Source organism: Cervus elaphus, chromosome 12 (assembly GCF_910594005.1).
Source record: "Cervus elaphus chromosome 12, mCerEla1.1, whole genome shotgun sequence".
Taxonomy (NCBI): domain Eukaryota; kingdom Metazoa; phylum Chordata; class Mammalia; order Artiodactyla; family Cervidae; genus Cervus; species Cervus elaphus.
The window spans coordinates 20,054,126-20,074,953 of record NC_057826.1 but is presented as its reverse complement, the minus strand read 5'-3'; the positions used below and the strand labels follow the sequence as shown (position 1 = coordinate 20,074,953).

Here is a 20,828-nt window from a genome sequence, read left to right as displayed (position 1 = left end):
AGAAGCTAAAAGAGAGTTATTCATCATAAAGTAGGGAAGGCTTTTCTCACTGTGGCACTAAATCCAGAACCATAAAACAAAAGAAAAGATTATATGTTCAGTTTCATAAAATGAAATTTTCAGCATAGAAAAACCATAAGCAAAGTCGAGAGACAAATGACAAACTGGATGGAAATATTTGAAGCTCTATTACAGGCCAAAGACTAATTTTCCTTGGCATATGAACTCAGACAAACTGGAAATGAAAAGATCAACAGTGCAATAGAAAAATGGGCAAAGGATATGAACGGGCAAGGCCTGGAAGAGAAAGCACAAATAAAAGTGATTCATCCTCACTCACAATAAAAAAATTGTAAAGTTTTTAAATATACCAAGATATCAATTTTCAATGATCAAATTAGTGAAGACCCAAAAGTCTGATACAAATGTCTGTTGATGAGGGTGCTCTGAAACAGGCACTTCCTACCCTGCTAGTGGGAGTATAAACTGGTACAACAGCTAGATAGAGCAATTGGCATTAACTCTACATTTACAAATTCATGCTTTAGATATTTGCCAAATGTGCAAAATGCAATATTATCCACTATAGCCATGTTTTAAAAGCAAAAAATTAGCTACCTAAATGTTCATCCATAGGCATTAAATTAATCACGGCACATTCATATAATACTGTATGTACTATATAATTAGATACAATATAACACCATGCAGTGAAAAAGGAGTGATGAAGCTCTTTGTTTGCTATATATTGGAGATTATTATATAATAATGTAATATTAATATTGATATATTATTAATATTCTATAATCATCTCCAATATATAGTGTTAGGCGAAAAAGCAAGGTGTTAGGAATTCCTTGGCAGTCCACTTAGGACTCCTCTCTTTTTTTTTTTTTTTTTTTAGGACTCCTCTCTTTTACATACAGGGGCCTGGGTTGGATCCCCTGGTTGAGGAACTAAGATCCTACAAGCTGAACGATGCAGCCAAAAAAAGAGAGCAAGGTACAGAAGGGTGTGCGTCACATGTGATGCTTTGTGTGCAAAAAGAGAGCATATATGTGCATGTGCATATATATGTATGCATGTACTTTCCTTGAATATACGTAAAATACTTCTGTATAGCTGGGGTCATCACTGTATATCCTTTTGTTTTGGATATTCAACTATATGAAGTATCATCTATTAAAGCTTTAAAAAATGAAATAAATAATAATAAGCCAAAAATGTGTAAATGAGTCAATTAATACATTAAATAAAGTAAATTTAATAAATACATTTAATGGCTGAGTTCCTAAACCCATGTATGTTTGTCTGTCTGTTCAATCTCTGTTCCTCCTCTTTGATCTTTAACATAACCCAGTTTTATTTAGGCATCCGCCCCTCCCAACATACTCTTTGTGTCTCGGTTCATATCTGGGACTGTCTGGTCTAAGGGTAATTCCATTCCCATGGCAGTACTTGGTCCAGGAACCACAGCCAAAGTCAGTGTGTGGCATTGCCCTGAGAACAGGAATTGACTCAAGAATGCCAGAGGCTCCTGGGAAAGAAGTTTCCTTGCTCTTAGGTGAACTTCACCCAAGTTCATGACATTTCTATGTGAAACCAGTAACTGCTACAGTCATTTCGCATCTGCGAAGGAAGTGGTCCAAGGTCAAAGCCAACACATACAGGAGGTCATCTCAGGGTACTGCAGGAAAATAGATCCCCAGAGACACTAATTAAACTGTCTCTGAAGCCTGCGCTACCCCCTGGAGTTGCAGTTGTCTGAAGCAATACTGCTCCTTATTGTTTATGTGAACGCGAGTTGAATTGTCTGTTACTCAAAGCCGTAGGCTAATACCCAGATTGCACAGAGGAATATGTTTCCAAGAATCGAAGTGAAACACATGGGTAAGTCAGAAGGAAAAAATGCCTTCTGAAGTTTCTCAGACTTAGCAAACTGCCAAGGCACATGGCATGTGTTGACATAAAAACTTTCCAAATCAGGCTCTGAACTCCAATTAGAATATGGTGCAGAAATAAGCTGGGAGGAAGAGGTGAAGACGCTGAGCAGAAAGATACCAAACTTTACAGAGGTTGTGACCCAGTAGGGGGGTCACAAAGTTTCATCTCCTTTCTCTACATTGTCTCAGATAAAAAGGAGAATATATTACTTTAATGATGAAAAATGACACACCAGCCCCAAAGGCCACATGAAAGCAGAATGGTAGAGAGGCTGGGCCAAGCAACCCCCCAGTAAGTTAATGTCAGGTTTTCAAAATACAAGCCTGAAGGCTAAAAAATAAATAACTGCTTATAAAATGCTCTTCATAAATTAGGAAGTTTAAGAATTTCTTGTAAACCTGAGGTGGTTAGGAGTGAGAGATTTAAAAGGGAAAAAGGAAATTTAGATTACAGCTGTAATTTTGAAGCAGAGTTCATTTTTCTGTTCTTGAGACTGATTTTCACAAATACTTCTGAGATGTCATATTTCTGAACACCCCTCATATGGAGTTTGTTTTCATTTTCTGGTAATTCCCACAAGCTGAGGGCATTACAGGATTGAGACTGGGAGGCTTTAGGATCTTCTGGACCAAGGAGAATTCTGGAGGTAGATGATAAGATTTTTTTTTTTTTTTCTGTATTAAACCACTGGCCACCTTTGAAAAGGGGAAGGAAGATGAGATTTTTCATAAAGGACCCTTGAGTCTAGGGTAATCAGGAAAGTAAGAGAAAACTAGAAAAAGACAGCAATGATCCAGAAGCAAAAAGATTTCCTAAGATAGGGACGGCAAGGTGCCTGTTGGACTCTGTAACAAGGAAATCACTGGCAATCTGGGCAAGAGTAGTTGATGAGAGTTAAGTTAAAGGAAGATGAGGAATGTTCTTTCACCCTTAAGAGACTTGGCTGAGAAGGAGAGGGGAATGAAAGTAGAAGCTGGAGTAGACAGAAGGCTTAGGGGTGACAGGGCCTGTTCATAGGCTCAAGGCAAGTGCCAGTAGAAAGAGCATGCTTATGGTGCCTAAGGGACCAGGGTTGACAGTCTGAGTTAGAGAATGCAAATGATGGGGTCCAGAGGGTGGGTCCACCATTTCCTTACGCAGAACAGCACCTCATCCACTAAGAGAAAAAGAAAAAAAAAAGATGCATGCATGTATAGATCAATTTAGGAGTAGAAGGGTAGGAAACAGAGAGTACAGTCCAATATCCTCTGTTTTCTTTGTGCTATGGGAGTAAGAATGGTATAGATGTCTTGAGAGTATTGGTAAGATATTTTACAGTCATTAAGAAGGATGCAACAGGCACTAAATAAGAACCAAGGAACTACTGGAAAGAATCCAGGTAGAAGCTGAGATTAGGACTTGGAAAGTTAGCCTGTGTGCTGCAGGCAGCAAAGACAGATAGGTCCAGTATTAGGCTTGGTTTCATGACAACGGTGGGAGGTAAGGAAGTGAGAAAGCAGCAGTCATGGAAAGACTGACCTGCAAAACCACGAGACTTACACCAGATAAGGAGGTGCAGGGAGGAGAAGTGGTTATGGTGGGGGGGCGGAGAGGGGGAGTCAGGAGAAAGAAAAGAAGGAGGGTGTTTTTTAAAAGAAAAAGTCAGAAACAGTAGTGCTCAATACCAGTTTGCAGAAGAATAGGGAACTTGTCCAAAAAGCAGTTCTCTGGGCCCCATGTCAGAGATTTCAATTTAGTAAGTCTCAAGTAGAGCCTAGTTCTTACCTGCATTTTTCAAATGGGTAACATGTGTCATGCAACAACTGACTGGTTCAAAATTGGGAAAGGAGTACGTCAGGGCTGTATATTGTCACCCTATTTATTTAATGTTTATGCAGAGCACATCATTTGAAATGCCAGGCTGGATGAGTTACAGGCTGGAATCAAGATTGCTGGGAGAAATATCAACAACCTCAGATATACAGATGATACCACTCATGGCAGAAAGGGAAGAGGAACTGAAGAGCCTCTTGATGAGGGTGAAAGAGAAGAGTGAAAAAGCTGGCTTGAAACTCAACATTCAAAAAACTAAGATCATGGAATCTGGTCCCATCACTTCATGGCAAACAGAAGGGGAAAAAGTGAAAGTAGTGACAGATTTTTTCTTGAGCTCCAAAATCACTGAAGATGGTGACCACAGCCAAGAAATTAAAAGCTATGACAAACCTAGACAGCATAATAAAAGGCAGAGACATCACTCTACCAACGCAGGTCCATATAGTCAAAGCTATGGTTTTTCCAGTAATCATGTACAGATATACTTCTACTGTCATTTTCTCAGATGTCTCATTAGGGACATGGAATACATAATCATATATTTCAACATATATGTTCATATATGATCAGTATATAATATCTCTCTCTCTATATATATATATATATATATTACAAATATGTGCGTGTTTAGTCATTAAGTCATGTGCAACTCTTTGTGAGTCACATGAACTGTAGCCCTCCAGGCTCCTCTATCCATGGAATTCACCAGTATAGGAAACTAGAATGGGTTGCCTTTTCCTATTCCAGGGACTCTTCCCAACCCAGGAATTGAACCCTCATCTCCTGTGACTCTGCACTGGCAGGTAGATTTTTTACCACTGGGCCTCCTGGGAAGCCCACTGTATTACAAACAACAGCATATTATACACGCTGCTTTTTAATTGCACTTAACCATATATCATAAAGATCAATCCATGTCAGTTCGTTAAAAGCCATTTCAATAAACTATTGGCTGCTTGGCATTCTATTTTTTTTAATATCAAAAGATGGAAAACAATGGGTGTTTCTATTCATTCTCTGATTCAGGGATTCCCAACACTGGAGGAGTTTTTCAATGTCCTATGTATTGATGTGCCATAACTAGGAAGTCTATGTTTCTAATAGAAGATTGTGATTTGGGTTGTTCACGGACTATCCATTGAAAGACACCTGTCTTGGGACTTAAGAGCATCCTGAGCTTAAAAGATGAAAATACTTAGAGAAGAAGAATGAGAAAACTAGAAGAACAGGGAAGTTTCACTTTGCATCGTGATCTCTATTGATTTTTTTGAGAGATTTTATCCTGACTACACCACTCCCTTGGAATATATATACAAAATATACTCTATTTGCATAATTAGAAAATGGTTATGTAAATTAACAGTTGCTGAATCCCAGTGACAATAAGCAAAGCAAAAGCAAAAATCAAAACCAAACAAAACCAAGTCAAACCAAATGAACAAATAAAACTAGTAAGAAATACATTCCCATGTGCTGTCAAGGTTTCCACAAAGAAAGTTGTGTAAAATCTCCAAACGAAAAATCTTTTTAGTATTAGATTGTTGGGCTGCTCATTTTTGCCATTAGAAAAAAAGCTGCAGTACTCAAAACTAAATATAGAGTCTACAACATTAAATTCCCCAGGATTCTTGAATTCTGCTTGAATTTTTTGACTTGGGCTAGCACTAAATAGAAAGTAGCAGGCTTTGGATTGAAACACAGGTTTATCTGATTCCACACCCCACTGTCTTTCTATGACCAAATACTGCTTCCCACCAAAGAATGTTCTTGCATGTTCCTTGCTAGGGGAGCCAGACACTCAGCTTCCAGAGGTGACACCTCTCTCATTTCTGCGTAACTACAGGCAGATGCTCTAGACGACACTAGTAACTACTAATCAGGTGAACTTTTCATGGAATCACCCAGTTTCATCAGTTGGCCCAATAGATCCTGCTGGAATTGTGCTACCCTGGCTGAATCAGAATGGTAAACCAGCTCCTTAATATGGTGCAGCTAAACACATCAGACATCTGACATAAAAGAATGCTTTAATGGCAAAAGGTGGGAAATAATGCATGTGCATATTGTTTATAATTCAGGGATTTCCAGTATTTGAGATTTTTTTCAGTATCCTATATACGTCCCCTTTCCTTTCATTGCCCTATCCCAAAAGTGTTATGTGTGAGTTTAAGAGAAGTGATTTGGGTTTTTAAATATACAACAGAAGATAACCTTAGGATGACACAAAACTATAGTGAGAATTACTGAACTAGTGTCAATTAAAACATGTTTTAAAGTACTCATCACATGGAATTGACACTTAAAAAGAAAACTAACAGAGTAGATTGAGATGAGATTTCCAAGAAGGATGAGCTACTCTTATTTTACTTACTTAGTTCCGTATACAGATATTGGGATTTTATGATTCTATTATTTAAGACTTGGAAAGGTCCGTACTCCCCCAACTCCTGCCTCAGCCACCATTTGACTTTCATTTTTCTGATGTAATATAAAGTGGTATACAGCAAATGACTAAAAAGAGAATCAGGGAAGAATTCTAGGGCATTTCCCTTCTCTTACAAATGATCGTGACCTTTATTCCATATTTCCATTTATTACAATATATTCCATATTTCTTCTAAACTGGTGAAATGCTTTTGATTATTGAAGAGTTACCAACTGGAAGCTAAAACAGACTAAAATCTTTAATTGAAAAGTCATTGCTTTCTGTGTTTATTTATTCAGGTTACACTGACTAAGTGTCAATTGATCTTAACAGCTTGCTACTAGGCATGATGTGATGGGCTGAGAAGTGCCTTGTCCTCAAGGAATGTACAGTTCAGGTGGAAGAATATAAAGAAGCATACATTTAGGTGCTAAATGAATGGAACATATGAGTACTCTAGGCTATTCAAAAAATAATGTATGGGTTTAAAATAGTCATAGTGAATCTTAGGCAGATGGAAGAAGAAGGTTTTCTAGGTAAAGCATGTGTCATCAGCAACAGCATAGAGGCAGACACTGGTAAATCAGTGGTTTGATAAATCAAAATAAATGCATATGCTAATATTGATGTTAAAATGTTTTATGTTGGGGGAATAACAAGAGCTAAGTTAGAGAAAACAGTGATTCAGGTTGTGGGGGACCTTGCCTGCCTGGCTAAGGAGTGTGAATTTAGTACCGTAGGCACCAGAAGGGAATGCAAAGCTTAGAAAAGGGGAGGCATGGGCAAAGTGAATCAGGGAGATGAATTGGTTGGTGGAATGCAGAATGGTTTTGAAAAGAGACTGGAGGCAACAAGAGGCTATTTGATCTGAGTTTATGAGAGTGCTCACCAGATTGATGGATCTGGCAATGTCATGGAAGGATTGAGCAAGACTAAGACTAGGAAACTAGATATGGCAAAGGGTCTAGGAGGTTCTAAGCCTGAGTGAGTGGGGAAATGTTGATTTAACCAAGAAAAATAAATGAGAGGAGCTGGTCCAGGGTGTGTGTGGAAGAAGACATGGATACCTGCTACATACAGGTTGCTGGCAGGACATGTGGCTAAGCAGATTATTGCTACTGCAGAAACTGACCAGAGCTGCAGTCTGTATGCCTCCGCTCCGAGGTGGGCTTGGGGGGTGGGGGGTTGTTAGAAGATTTTGCACACTCAACTTTGGCCCTTTCAGGCAGGAGAGAGCATCTGCTGTTAGAGCCTTTCCAGTTCTCAAGGGGTCTGTGAACTGATCAGGAAGTACAATTTTAATAGAATTAGCTGAAAGATGAGCAAATGTCAGGTGGTGGTTTGGTAGTAAGTCATTGCTGCTAACTTCGACATGTTAAGTGTCACATTACTAATGGCTTTTATGCATGAATAAGAGTGTTAACACTTAGTAAATTAGATTCCTCAGTTTTTGTCTTGCTCTTATAGTTTATGGGTATGACAGGGTTACCTTTCTGTGTCTCAGCTTCCTGTTTATAAAATTGGAAGCTTGTTGTGGCAACGTTCATAAACACTTTGAAAGTTACAAGTGAAAAGCACTGTACGATTCTTTCCCCTCTCACCTCCACTCCAAAGACTGAGTCAGTCTCTGGGAAAGGTCATCCATTTCACTGAATTCTTTCAATGGCTAACTCCCTAAGTCAGTTAATAAGCATTTTTCTAAAATGCTGTTACCAGTTCAGAGCTGAAAGATACAGTTTATAACTGTCTTTTCTATCTTCTGGGCCTGCTCATCCTGCTGACCCCTTTTTACTGAGTGACTAGTGCCATGTGACTCCCACTTCTAGGCGCTTGGATCAATCCTAGCCATACTGGAGGGAACCTCCCTCCTGAGAAATCTGTATGCAGGTCAAGAAGCAACAGTTAGAACCAGACATGAAACAACAGACTGGTTTCAAATTGGGAAATGAGTACATCAAGGCTGTATATTGTCACCCTGCTTATTTAACTTATATGCAGAGTACATCATGTGAAATGCCGAGCTGGATGAAGCACAAGCCGGAATCAAGATTGCAGGGAGAAACATCAATAACCTCACATATGCAGATGACACCACCCTTATGGCTGAAAGTGAAGAGGAACTGAAAAGGCTCTTGATGAAAGTGAAAGAGGAGAGTGAAAAAGCTGGCTTAAAACTCAACATTCAAAAAACGAAGATCATGGCATCTGGTCCCATCACTTCATGGCAAATAGATGGGGAAACAATGGAATTGTTCAGGTTTCCAAGCCCAGTTGGATTTTTGGGCTCCAAAATCAATGCAGATGGTGACTGCAGCCATGGAATTAAAGATGCTGTCTCCTTGGAACAAAAGCTATGACCAACCTAGACAGCATATTAAAAGCAGAGACGTTAATTTGCCAACAAAGGTCTGTCTAGTCAAAGCTATGGTTTTTCCAGTAGTCATGTATGGATGTGAGAGTTGGCCACAAAGAAGGCTGAGCACTGAAGAATTGATGCTTTTGAACTGTGGTGTTGGAGAAGACTCTTGAGAGCCCCTTGGACTGCAAGGAGATCAAACTAGTCAATCCTAAAGGAAATCAGTCCTGAACATTCATTGGAAAGACTGATGCTGAAGCTCCAATACTTTGGCCAACTAATGTGAAGAACTGACTCACTGGAAAAGACCCTGATGCTGGGAAAGATTGAAGGCAGGAGGAGAAGGGGATGACTGCAGATAAGATGGTTGGATGGCATCACTGACTCAATGGACATGAGTTTGAGCAAGTTCTAGATTTAGTGATGGACAGGGAGTCCTGGCGTGCTGCAGTCCATGGGGTTGCAAAGAGTCTGACACGACTGAGTGACTGAACTGAACCTATTAACACTCTGGAACCTCAGCATAAAACAACCAGGATCAGCATGAAATGCAATGCTCAGTTCTAGGTATTAAGTTCGTCCTTCATTTCTAAGACTTCCTATGCCCGTCAGATCTTGCCTTTGGATACCTGTCTTGTTGCCCTGAGTCCTTGTCTTCTAAACTTGCCCTGTACCTCCTCTCAAGAATCTCAATTCTGTTTTCATCAGTTCCCCCAAGGCAGAGGAATCCAGACCTGGGAGACAGCATTGAGCTTGAGGTCTTACTATTAGCAATACATTTCCTTTTAAAAATTTATTTATTTATGGCTGTGGTGGGTCTTCATTGCTGTGCAGGCTTTTCTCTAGTTTCAGGGAGCTACTCTCTAGTTGCAGTGTCCAGGCTTCTCATTGCAGGGGCTTCTCTTGTTGAGGAGCACAGGCTTTAGGGCGAGTGGGCTTCAGTAGTTGTGGCTTCTGGGCTCTAGAGCCTCAATAGTTGTGGCACAATGAGCTTAGTTGCTCTGCACTCACGTGGGATCTTCCCAGATCAGGGATCGAACCCATGTGTCCTGCATTGTTAGGAGGATTCTTTACCACTGAGCCACCAGGGAAGCCCAATACATTTTCTTAATGCTTGCCAATTTCCCAATTTTGTCTGCTCCTGGGTTTCCCAAGGTTGCACAGCAGCTGCCCATTGGCTTACATTTTCTGTGTTGAACCAGCCTGATCCTGGCTGCCTTCCTGGCTGCTGCTGGTTATGTAGCCTCCAAATACTGTCTTCTGGCTGCACACTCATCACGCCAACTGGGTCTGCCTTCAGTTCCATGGTTGTATCTCGTTCTGGTCTCCATTCTTCCAGTCCACCTCACCCCATTACAGCTAATCCTTTTACATTAAACTACAGCAGATATTTGTTGGTGTGGAAACTGATTTGGTATTGGAATTTTATCCTTGTTTACATCTTTCTTTGTGTTGGAAAAGCTTGGGATCACTTCCAAAACCTGCTCAGAGAGCCTTCCTCTTTTAGGAGAAACAAATGAACACTTGACAAAGCCGTGTGTCTGTGACAAAGACTCAAGGCCACTCTTTTAATTGTAAGATTGCATATTTTACTTTAATTTTGCTTTTCAGTTCAGTTCAGTCGCTCAGTCATGTCAGACTCTTTGCGACCCCATGAACCGCAGCACACCAGGCCTCCCTGTCCATCACCAACTCCCGGAGTCCACCCAAACCCATGTCCATCGAGTCAATGACGCCATCCAACCATTTCCTCCTCTGTCGTCCCCTTCTCCTCCTGCCCTCAATCTTTCCCAGCATCAGGGTCTTTTCAAATGAGTCAACTCTTCGAATCAGGTGGCCAAAGTATTGGAGTTTCAGCTTCAACATCAGTCCTTCCAATGAACACCCAGGAGTGATCTCCTTTAGGATGGACTGGTTGGATCTCCTTGCAGTCCAAGGGACTCTCAAGAGTCTTCTACAAGACCACAGTTCAAAAGCATCAGTTCTTTGGCGCTCAGCTTTCTTTATAGTCCAACTCTCACATCCATACATGACTACTGGAAAAACCATAGCCTTGACTAGACGGACCTTTGTTGGCAAAGTAACGTCTCTGCTTTTTAATATGCTGTCTAGGTTGGCCATAACTTTTCTTCCAAGGAGTAAGCATCTCTTAATTTCATGGCTGCAATCACCATCTGCAGTGATTTTGGAGCCCAGAAAAATAAAGTCAGCCACTGTTTCCACTGTTTCCCCATCTGCCATGAAGTGATGGGACTGGATGCCATGATCTTAGTTTTCTGAATGTTGAGCTTTAAGCCAACTTTTTCACTTTCCTCTTTCACTTTCATCAAGAGGCTCTGTAGTTCTTCACTTTCTGACATAAGGGTGGTGTCATCTGCATATGTGAGGTTATTGATATTTCTCCCAGCAATCTTGTGCTTCATCCAGCCCAGCATTTCTCATGATGTACTCTGCATATAAGTTAAATAAGCAGGGTGACAATATACAGCCTTGACGTACTCCTTTTCCTATTTGGAACCAGTCTGTTGTTCCATGTCCAGTTCTGACTGTTGCTTCCTGATCTGCATACAGATTTCTCAAGAGGCAGATCAGGTGGTCTGGTATGCCCATCTCTTTCAGAATTTTCCACTGTTTATTGTGATAGACATATTAATGTATTTTAATTAAAAAAAAATTTTGGCCACACCACACAGCATGTGGGATCTTAGTTCCCTGAACAGGGATTGAACTCATGCCCCTTGCATTGGAAGCAAAGAGTCCTAACCACTGGACCACCAGGGAAGTCCCATTAATATATTTTAAAGTGTTCATTCAGATCTCTCAATTTCAAGATATGTTATTGGGCTTTCAAGACTTTTTGCTTACAAGGAAACAAAGAAAGCAAGGCTGGGGATGGTGTTCTACGATGTAGTCTCAACTTTTAAGGCATATTAGACTCTTCTGGAAAAGTGTTAGTCACTCAGCTGTCTTGGACTCTTTGTGCCCCCATCGACTATAGCCCACCAGGCTCCTCTGTCCAGGGGATTTTCCAGGCAAGAATACCGGAGTGGGTTGCCATTTCCTTCTCCATAGGATCTTCCCAACCCAGGGATCCTACCTGGGTCTCCTGAATTGCAGGCAGACTCTTTACTGTCTGAGCCACTGGAGAAGCATCTTCTGGAGGGTTTGTTAGAACAGAAAGCTAGGTCTCACACCCAGAGTTTCTCAGGAGTGATGCCTGAGAATCTGCATCTCTAACACATTCTCAGGCAATATTGACACACCTGGTCCTGGGATGACACTTTGAAAACAACTGGTTATATGTTTAAATGGGCCCCAGGTGACCTGCAGCGGAGCAGTTATTGATCAGTTCAAACGCTTATCTGAATGGATAAGGTGGAGAGTACTGAAAAATAAACTTCCAAAGTTCAGTCCATGCAGTTAGGATGACTTCTGGTGCCAGAGGTCTTTTCAACCCCATCTAGAACTCGGACAATCACTTCGTTTCTTTGAGCGTGTGTTTCCTAACCCATAAAATAAGGGTAGCCTCTACGCTGCCCTTACAGGAATATTGTGAAGGTCAAATGAAATGGGTGTGGAAATGTGTTAACGGGAAAGTGGTATGACTCTGGAGACACTGCAATGGTTTTTCAATCTTAAAACGTCAGCCCCGGTTTCTTTGGACTCTCTTGCTATTCTCATTAATTACAGCAGCTTTAATCCAGGAGTAGAGAGTACTTTTATTGCTATCATAAACTCAAACTTTTTTTTGAAAATCTCGTTCAATGAGATCAGGACACGCCTTACAAACGTTACCCAGAGCCAAGAATGATTCCCATTCTTTACAGTTATAAAAAGAAAAGTACAAGACCCTATTGTGACTTGGGGTGGAGTCACAGTTAATCTTTCAATCCTGTTTAAACTGGCCCATTAAAAAAAAAAAAAAAAAACACCAAAAAACTGCTACAAGTTACAGCACGTTATAAAAATAAAATCACTGTATACAATGCTCAACCTCTCCACCCTATGCTTTCACATCTCTTGCAGCTTCTATTAATTCATCTGTCGTGGGAAGTAGTAAATCTGTTCAGTCTTGGCCGTGGCTATTTTTCTCAGTCAAGGGCCTCTAGCTCGGTTTATGGGCCAACACAGTTCTTGCTCAAATCGGGCGGTTTGTCGTTTTCAACCGTCATCAGCCGTACCTAATTCTTTCGGGCCGTCAATGAGTAGCTCAGATATGAGCCTCTTGTTCCTTAGGTCTTTCCTAAATATCATGAGACGTCAGCAGGATGCTAACCAGGTTCTAAGGACAAGGTTTCAGGGGGTAAAAGACCCGCTTTCTAGAGTGTGAGGAAAGTGCCAGGTTCGGCTACCAGGAACGCACTGGGGTCTGCCATAGCCGGGACTCGCGGTCCCCGGAACTTCGGCAGCCCCCACCCCCGGCCCGGGCCCGCGACTGCGCGCGCGCTTCCCCCGGGCGCCGGCAGGAGGCGCCCCCGGCGGCCGAGGCGCTGTGCGCACCCGCGGGGACCAGCCCAAGGGGCGGAGGGAGAGGAGAGGAGAGGAGGAGCTGGAAGGGGGCGCGGCTTGCTCCCGGTCCCTCCCGGGCGCCGGGCCTCCTTCTCCGCCGGGCCCAGGGCTGGCGGCCGGCGGGGGTCGCGGCGGCGGCGGCGGCGGCGCTGGCTGGCCGCCGTCGGCGGGGGCCTGGCTCCGGCTCCGGGTGTGAGGAGACAAGATGGCGGCGGCGCTGTGGAGGCCGGTCTCCTCCTCTTCTCCGCTCTCCTCCGCCCCGCCGCTCGCCGCCTCCTCCTCGGTCTCCTCCTCCTCGTTCGCTGCCTCCTCCTCCTCCTGCTGCTGCAGCAGCCCTAGCGACCGCCGAAGCGCCGGCCGGCTCTGCCGGAGCTCCGGAGGGGGATAGACGGGGCAGCTGCGGGCTCCGGCGACCCGGAGGCAGAGCTGGGGCCGGGGCGGGGACGGCGGCGGGGACGGCGGCGGCGGCGGCGGCGCCGGGTGGGGATGGGGTCGCAGACGCTGCAGATCCTCCGGCAGGGGGTGTGGGCCGCGCTCAGCGGGGGCTGGTACTACGACCCGCACCAGGCCACCTTCGTGAACGCGCTGCACCTCTACCTGTGGCTCTTTCTTCTCGGCCTGCCCTTCACCCTCTACATGGTGAGTGTGTGGGGGCGGGGAGGAGGGTGGCTCCTTCCCCTTCTGGCGGGCCGGGTTTCCCGAGTCCGGCGGGCGGTCGCGCCTCCCTGGCTCCCGGCCGGGTGTGTGTGTGCGTGTGTGTGCGCGCCCTCTTCCCCTCCCCGGCGCGCCCCCCCACCATCCCGCGCCCCTAAGGGCCCGCCGCCCCGCTCTCGCTCCAGGGCGCCCCCTCCCCCGCTCCCCACGCTCCGCTCCCTGGAGGGCTTCCCGCTGTTCCAGCGAGCACAGGAAAAGCGGGTCGGCAGCGGCCCCCACCTCCCGCCCCCGGGCGCCCAGCCCGTTTACTGGGAAATAGTAGCTTCCTAGGCCCCCTTCTTCGGGGTTCGGGTGGGCTGGGAGGGGGTCCTGATCCTGCCTTCTCCAGCCTTTCCGCGCCGCGGGTAAAGCCCGCAAGTGGGGCTCGCGCCTCCGCGTACGGTGGTGGGCGCCCAGCCTCCTGCTCCCGAGGGCCGCTGCGTCCATCCCTGGGCGCGCGTGCTTGTGTGCGCTCCGCGCCTCGGGCCCCGGACACTCACCCCCGCTCCCAACCCGGGCTCTCCCTTCCCCTCGAGGCGTTCTCGCCTCTCCTCCCCGAGGAGGACCCTCGCTCCAGCTCGTCCGCGTACGGAGCCTTCAGAGCGCGGGGTGTGGGGTGGAGAATGTGTGCCGCTCCGTGTGGAATGCATCTGTGGGGCGCCCGGGCTCCTCTCGACTCGCTTCGACGTGGTGGTTGAAAATCTGGCTCTCACCCTTCCTGCCTCGCAGAATCCCGTTTTTGCTTATCATTGGTTCTTTTCTGTTCAGCTCCGTGGTCAGTGGTGGTTATTTCCAGGCCAGCTTTCGGGGGAGGGAGCGGGGGAGATACGGGGACTCTGGCTGGCATTTCAGCAGATTTGTTTGGGTTGGTTCAAGGCCTTGTGCTGATAGGAAAAGGAAAGCGCTGCCTGTTGCTGAATTCAGGACGATCAGTCTCTCCGAACGATCTAGGTTTTTTAAGCTATATTTTGGCCGACAGTTTTCTTTAAAAAACAAAACAGTAGGTTAGGGTGGGGCATTAGGGAGACTGAAGGGGAAGAGAGGTGATACTTGAGCTTCAGTTAAAATCTTAAAGTAACCAGGAGGGAGGAAAGACTGGTAACTTTTTATTTTAGGAGAATGTCTTTGAAAACATTTCTGCCAAGTTTGTGGTTCTTTATGAAGCTGTAGTAAGGGTGCTGGATTAGAAAATCTGGGAGTATGACTACACCAAGTGTTAAAGGTGAGGATACCCAGTTCTTTCCTAAGTGAAGCTCGTTTACCCTAGTTGGCAGAAAAAGTGGAGGAAGATGAGCTAGATTATTCACATTCTCAAGCGATTTTTAATTGAGAGGGAGGGAAAAGTCGTTTTAAGAAAAAATGCTGAGTTACTGATGGCTTATATTTTGAAGTTACTTGTTCAGTCTTGTCGCTTTCAGAAAATTTACCACAAAGTGTTATAATTTTCAATTAATTCTGGCCCGGAGTGTTAGTTCTATTTGCACTTCTCTATCTTCCAGGAATATGACATCATTAATGAACAGGTTAATTACTTGGGGTGTAAGAATCCTCAGGGTGTCACAGAGCTTTTCATGCAGTTTTCTTTTATCTCCAGGAGAATTGTTCTCCAGATAGAAGGATTAGTTGCTGTGTTCCAGTGTAGGGTTTCCATGTTAGCATGGGACCTGTGTTACTGCCTAAGACTGTTTAATTAACAAGCATTACTGAAGGAAATTTAGAACGAATGTAAAGCAATGCATTGAGTTTACTGTTTCATTTTGGGAGTTTATTCCGTTAAATTTAATTCACAAATAAATATCTGAATGTCTGATGTGTGCTAGGCAACTTGCTGGGTTCTGGGAAAGTAAAATTGCTTTTCTGTCTTTCTTGTTAAAGGTAATGGCAACTCTACTCTTCCTGAACTTTTAAGAAGCTTTCCTTGATTCTTTTCTTCATTTCTCTTCACATCCAGTTCATCAACCAATCTTGTGGGTTTTCTCTTTAAAACCTAACTAGAATCCAACTAATCTTTGTCACCACCCCCTAATGAGAGTCACTGCTTCCATTCTTTATTCTCTGTTCTTCACAGAGATGTCTGAAGGATCTCTTAAAACATAGGTCAGTTCATGGCATTCTGCTCTCAAAGCCACCCCGTCCATGTGTTTCCCCTGTCCCCACTTCATTTGCCTTCTCACAGTTTTCCTAGCACAATAACTGTGTTCCTGCCTCAGGGCCTTTGCACTTGCTCTTCTCCCTCTGTCTGGATGACTCCTTTCCAGATAATCTGTGTGACTTATGTGCTGCATTTATTTCAGGTTTTAGGTATATGTGAGGATTTCCTTGATAACCTGTGTAAATAGGAACTTCCCAGCTACTGCAATACTTGCTAGCTCTCCTACCCTCCTTTATTTAAGAGCACTTATTACAAATTGGTTATGTATTTATGAATTACCCTTTAGAATGTAAGCTCTAAGAGGTAAGAGACTTTTGTTTATTGCTGTATTGTCAAGACCTAAATCAGTGCCAAGCAGATATTAGTGAATGATTACAAGTTAACAAAATACAGCTTTTCACTTTGAGGAACTGCAAGTCTAGCTTGGGGATGATGAACAACTACAGGCATTAGAACTGTTGTGAAAAGGTCAGTACAGATGGCCCTGAGCTTTTTGATTGATTGTGGTCTAGGGGCAGTTGGCAAAGAAGATTGGTAAACTTTTTAGGAAGCGTTCTAGTACTATAGTATTCAGGTAGATAGTTTGACGTATGCGTTAGAACCAAAATCCAGCATTCCATGTTAAAATCTCAGGCAGTTATAGATTATTTGTATGCTCTTCTGATAATAATTATAAGTGATAATGACTAGTAAGTATGTGTATAGGTTCTTTATCCCAAACCCCGTTTTACTGATGAGGACACCAGCCTTAGTGACTGGTTCTAGCGGACTTTTGAAGCCATTTTGCAGGCAGCTGTCCTCTACTCCCCTTTTGTTTTTAAAGATCTCTTTGAAGAGATTTATATTGAGTTAGGAAGAGTCTTAATGGCTTTTTGTATAGGAGTCACTTTTTTTTTGTTTTTAAGGAGTAGTTGTTTGTGGATACTTTGAAAGGTGGATTTTGTAGTTTCTGCAATTATAAAATTTTTAAGTAGTGAAAATCAAGAAGTAACTTTTCCTTATTTTCATTGTCCTTCTGTTTGCCTTAAGGCACTCACCCCATTTTATCTCGTTGTAATTATGTGTGTACATGATACGTCACAGATGGTGAGCTTTGTGGGTGTGAGCTTTGTGGTATTTTCATGTGATGGAAAGCAGACTGGAGTTGGTGTTATCTTGATTTTTGAGTCTTGGCTCTGTTATTGATTTAGGTGCCCTTTAGACCAGACTCTCCACCTTTTTGAACTTCGATTTACTCACTTGTGAGATATTTCATGGGTATTTTGTAAGACAATATTTACAGAATAGAGGAGATTATCCACCTTCAGAGCCACTGTCAGTCATTTGAAAGAGCTAATTAGAAAGAATCATTCGAAAAAGCGAATTAGAAGAGTATTTCCTCTATAATGTATGACTAGAGATTAGACAGTAAGTCAAACCATTATCTTCACATGTTGTTGCTCAATGTAATGTTTTCTTTTATAACGAGTTATATCCTTAGGTAACGAACCATGACAATAAAATCTCTTTACTTAAGTGGTTCTCAGACTCTACTTGACATCAGAATCACTTTATTCAGTTTTTCAACTGTGTCCAACTCTGCGACCCCATGGACTGTAGCACGCCAGGATTCCCTGTGTTTCACTCTGTCCCGGAGTTTACTCAAACTCATGTCCACTGACTCAGTGTCCTCTGGTGCCATCCAACCATCTCATCCTGTGTTGCCTCCTTCTGCCCTCAATCTTCGCCAGCATCAGGGTCTTTTCCAGTGAGTTCGCTCTTCACATCAGGTGGCCAAAGGATTGCAACTTCAGCATCAGTCCTTCAGTGAATATTCAGTGTTGATTTCCTTCAGGATTGACTGGTTTGATCTCCTTGCTGACCACGGGATTCTCAAGGGTGGAAACAGTGACAGATTTTACTCTCTTGGGCTCCAAAATCATTGTGGATGGTGATTGCAGCATCACCTGGGCAAGTTAAAAATGTGCACCTTCTGATGTGGGTGATCTGGAGTGTGACCTATTTATTGTATTTTGTAAACACTCTGGGTCAGTATAGAGATCTTGACCAACATGACTCTGATTCCCAGCCCCTGACTTATATCTAGCTGCTTACCCAACATAATTTGGCCATTGCACAGGGATGTCTAAAATCTTTCTAGATTCCCTATTAACCCCACCAAAAAATGTTTTCTTTTTGTCCTCTTAGTGGCACCATCTTGTTTCTAGTAGCTCATACCATCCCCCTGTTTCTTGCCTTATGAGCAGATCTTACCAGTTCTACTGACAGAGCATCTCAGACCTTCCTTTCCACTTCTAGTTTATACTGCTTTTGTCTGCACTACTACCTTGGCTTCTTTTCGTGCCCTTTTACAACTCTTTCTCCACCGAGTAAGAGGCAACAGTCTGTTAGTGTCATTCCCCTTTTATATAATATCCTTCAATTTTTTTTTTTTCCCTTAAAGTCCATCATCTTCACTGAGGCTTCACCGAGGCCTCACCAAAGCCAGTTCTGCCTTTGTCTACAGTTTGTGCAGTTTTCCACTGTGTTGTGGTCACACCGGCCACCTCTGTTCCTTCAGCCTACTGAGCCTTCTCCTCCATGGGGCCTTTGCACATGCTCTGTGTTCTGAAGGGAGACATCCTCCAGCCCTCCGCAAGGCTGCTTGCTGCTGGGGCTTTACGGCTGGTCTTAAAAGTCACCTCAGAGGCCTCACCTGGTACGCAGAAACAGCTTCTCTTTTCCGTCATTCCTTCCCATAACTTTCTTCTGCAGTGCTATCAGAAACACGTTTCTGTCTTTGCTTGCTTGTTTGCTGTCTCTAATATTCTTCTCTTCTACTCACTGCCTTGAAAGTCCCTTGAGGACAGAGGCTGTGTCTGACTTATTGGGCAGTGTATCTCCAGTGCCTTCTCTTGTGTTTGGCTTATATTAGGTTCTGAATAAATATTATATTATATTATTATATGTGTGAACCTTCTTTAGACTTAACACCTTCACTGGCCGAGTAGCTGGATGTGGGGTGTACTGTGGTAGACGGTGTTACATGGTAGAGTTACATTTTACTGGGGGTTAGGTTCAATATCAATATTCATGATGAAAATAAAATAGAGAATTATTCAAAAAGTCAAATACAGAATGACTTGAAAAACCCTTAAGTCACTAAAAATGCAGCATATATTTTTTGTGTGTATAAACTTTGTGCCATTATACATACATGTACAGATATACACACTGTATATACTGTATTAAACTTAGGGAGAGATTATATTCAGAAACTAACCCCTTCATATAAAATATATGAAGGCTTCAACTTTTTCTTCCTGGTTATCTGATTGTTATTTTCTCTCCGTAGCTGATCTTTATCATGTACTAAATAATAAATTCCTTATTAGTGAGTAATTCTCTGAGGCTGTCAAGTCATTTCTTCCTAAAGATTTAAAAATATTTTAAAGATCAATGTAAACAAGATTTAGTTATGATGACTAAAACTGATGTTTTTATATTTTATAATTTATATTTCTTAACATGTTTTCCTTGAATTAGGAAAGTTATCATATATTAGCAACTGAACATGATTACTAGTATTAGAGTGCTATTAGATTATTAGTATCTGTATCCTTTCAGTTGAGTTGCTCAGTCATGTCCTACTCTTTGCGACCCCATGGACTGCAGCACGCCAGGCCTCCCTGTCCATCACCAACTCCCAGAGTTTACCTAAACTCTTTAGGAAAAGTTTAATGACTAGTGGATGATCTGTTTTGACCTATATTATCTCTGTTATATACCCTAAATAAATTAAGGAGTACATTGTCCAAAGATGGTTTACAAATGGAAGTTTTCAAGAAAGGATGCATTTTATCACCTTGTAGAAAAACTTGTGAATTTATCAAAGCAGTTGATCCCTGGCATGGTTTAGTGTCATTTGTTAATGTCTTTGTGCCATTTGAGAAGTTATTCCAAGTTGTAAAATGATTTGGCAATTAGAAAACTAGGAAAGTTTCCAGTTTTTTTTTCCGAGCCTTTGGATACACAGATTTAATAAGCAGGTAGCTTGCTTTCTGTAGCTGACTTTACTTTCAGTAAGTTTTTCCAACTTTTTTTTTAAGGATTTGAGACATATAGAAAAGTCAAAAGAATTGTATCCACCACCTGGATTCTACTCTTTTTAAAAATTCCATTTCTGCCTCTGAATTCCTCTTCCTGTCAAGATTTCCCCGCCCCCCCCCCCCCACTTTTTCAGGGGGATGCATGTGAAGTAAGTTACAGACATTAGTACAGATCACCCCCAAACACTTCAGCACTCACACCATTAGATAGAGTTCTAAAAGTGAACCATTGGATGAATTTTGGCAAGTGACTTTGCACCTGTGTAGTGCAAGCCCATCACGTTGAAGAACATTAGCATCACCCCAGAAAGTTCCTGCTTGCCCTTTCCAGTCAGTTCTGTCACCCCTGTTCTGATTTTTTTTCTTTCGTAAGTGAGTTTGGAACTTCATATAAATGGAGTCATGTAGCATGTGCTTCTGTAGGTCTTTTCACTTGGCATGGTGTTGAAGAGAGTCATCCAGGTTGTGTGTATCAGTAGCTGGTTCCTTTATTGCTGAGCAGCATTCCTTTGTGTGAACACGCTCTAGTCTCTCTTTACCTGCTTTCCTGGGTATGAGGAGGGCCGCTCTCCAGTTTTTGGCTATTTATAAAGGGTGACGCTGCAGCGTGAGAGTTAGTTTTATTAGAACTGAAAGAAGTTGCAAAACTTTATTGAATATCAAGAATGCTTTCTCTTCCCAAGTAAGACCCAAGTTTTAATTTAAAATAGCTTAGTGACAATTGCGTATTTCAGTCTTCATTTCACTTTTGTTGTTGTTCAGTTCCTAAGTCATGTCCTACTCTTTGAGACCCCATGGACTGCAGCATGCCAGGCTTCCCTGGCCTTCACTATCTCCCAGAGTTGC

General features: G+C 42.9%; 1 protein-coding gene across 5 annotated transcripts in view; it reads left to right on the top strand.

Annotated features, from left to right (window-relative positions):
• Nucleotides 1-13,080: 13,080 nt before the first annotated feature.
• Nucleotides 13,081-20,828, top strand: part of PCNX1 (pecanex 1) — a 177,738-nt gene continuing 169,990 nt past the window's right edge. For 2 of the 5 annotated variants that reach the window (XM_043921045.1, XM_043921046.1), the window contains exon 1: nucleotides 13,414-13,688. In XM_043921045.1, the coding sequence (XP_043776980.1) occupies nucleotides 13,536-13,688 (153 nt within the window). In that variant the 5' untranslated portion in view covers nucleotides 13,414-13,535. Of the gene's footprint in view, nucleotides 13,689-20,828 lie in introns of all 5 variants that reach the window. The other 3 variants (XM_043921044.1, XM_043921048.1, XM_043921047.1) reach the window with 3 other exon arrangements.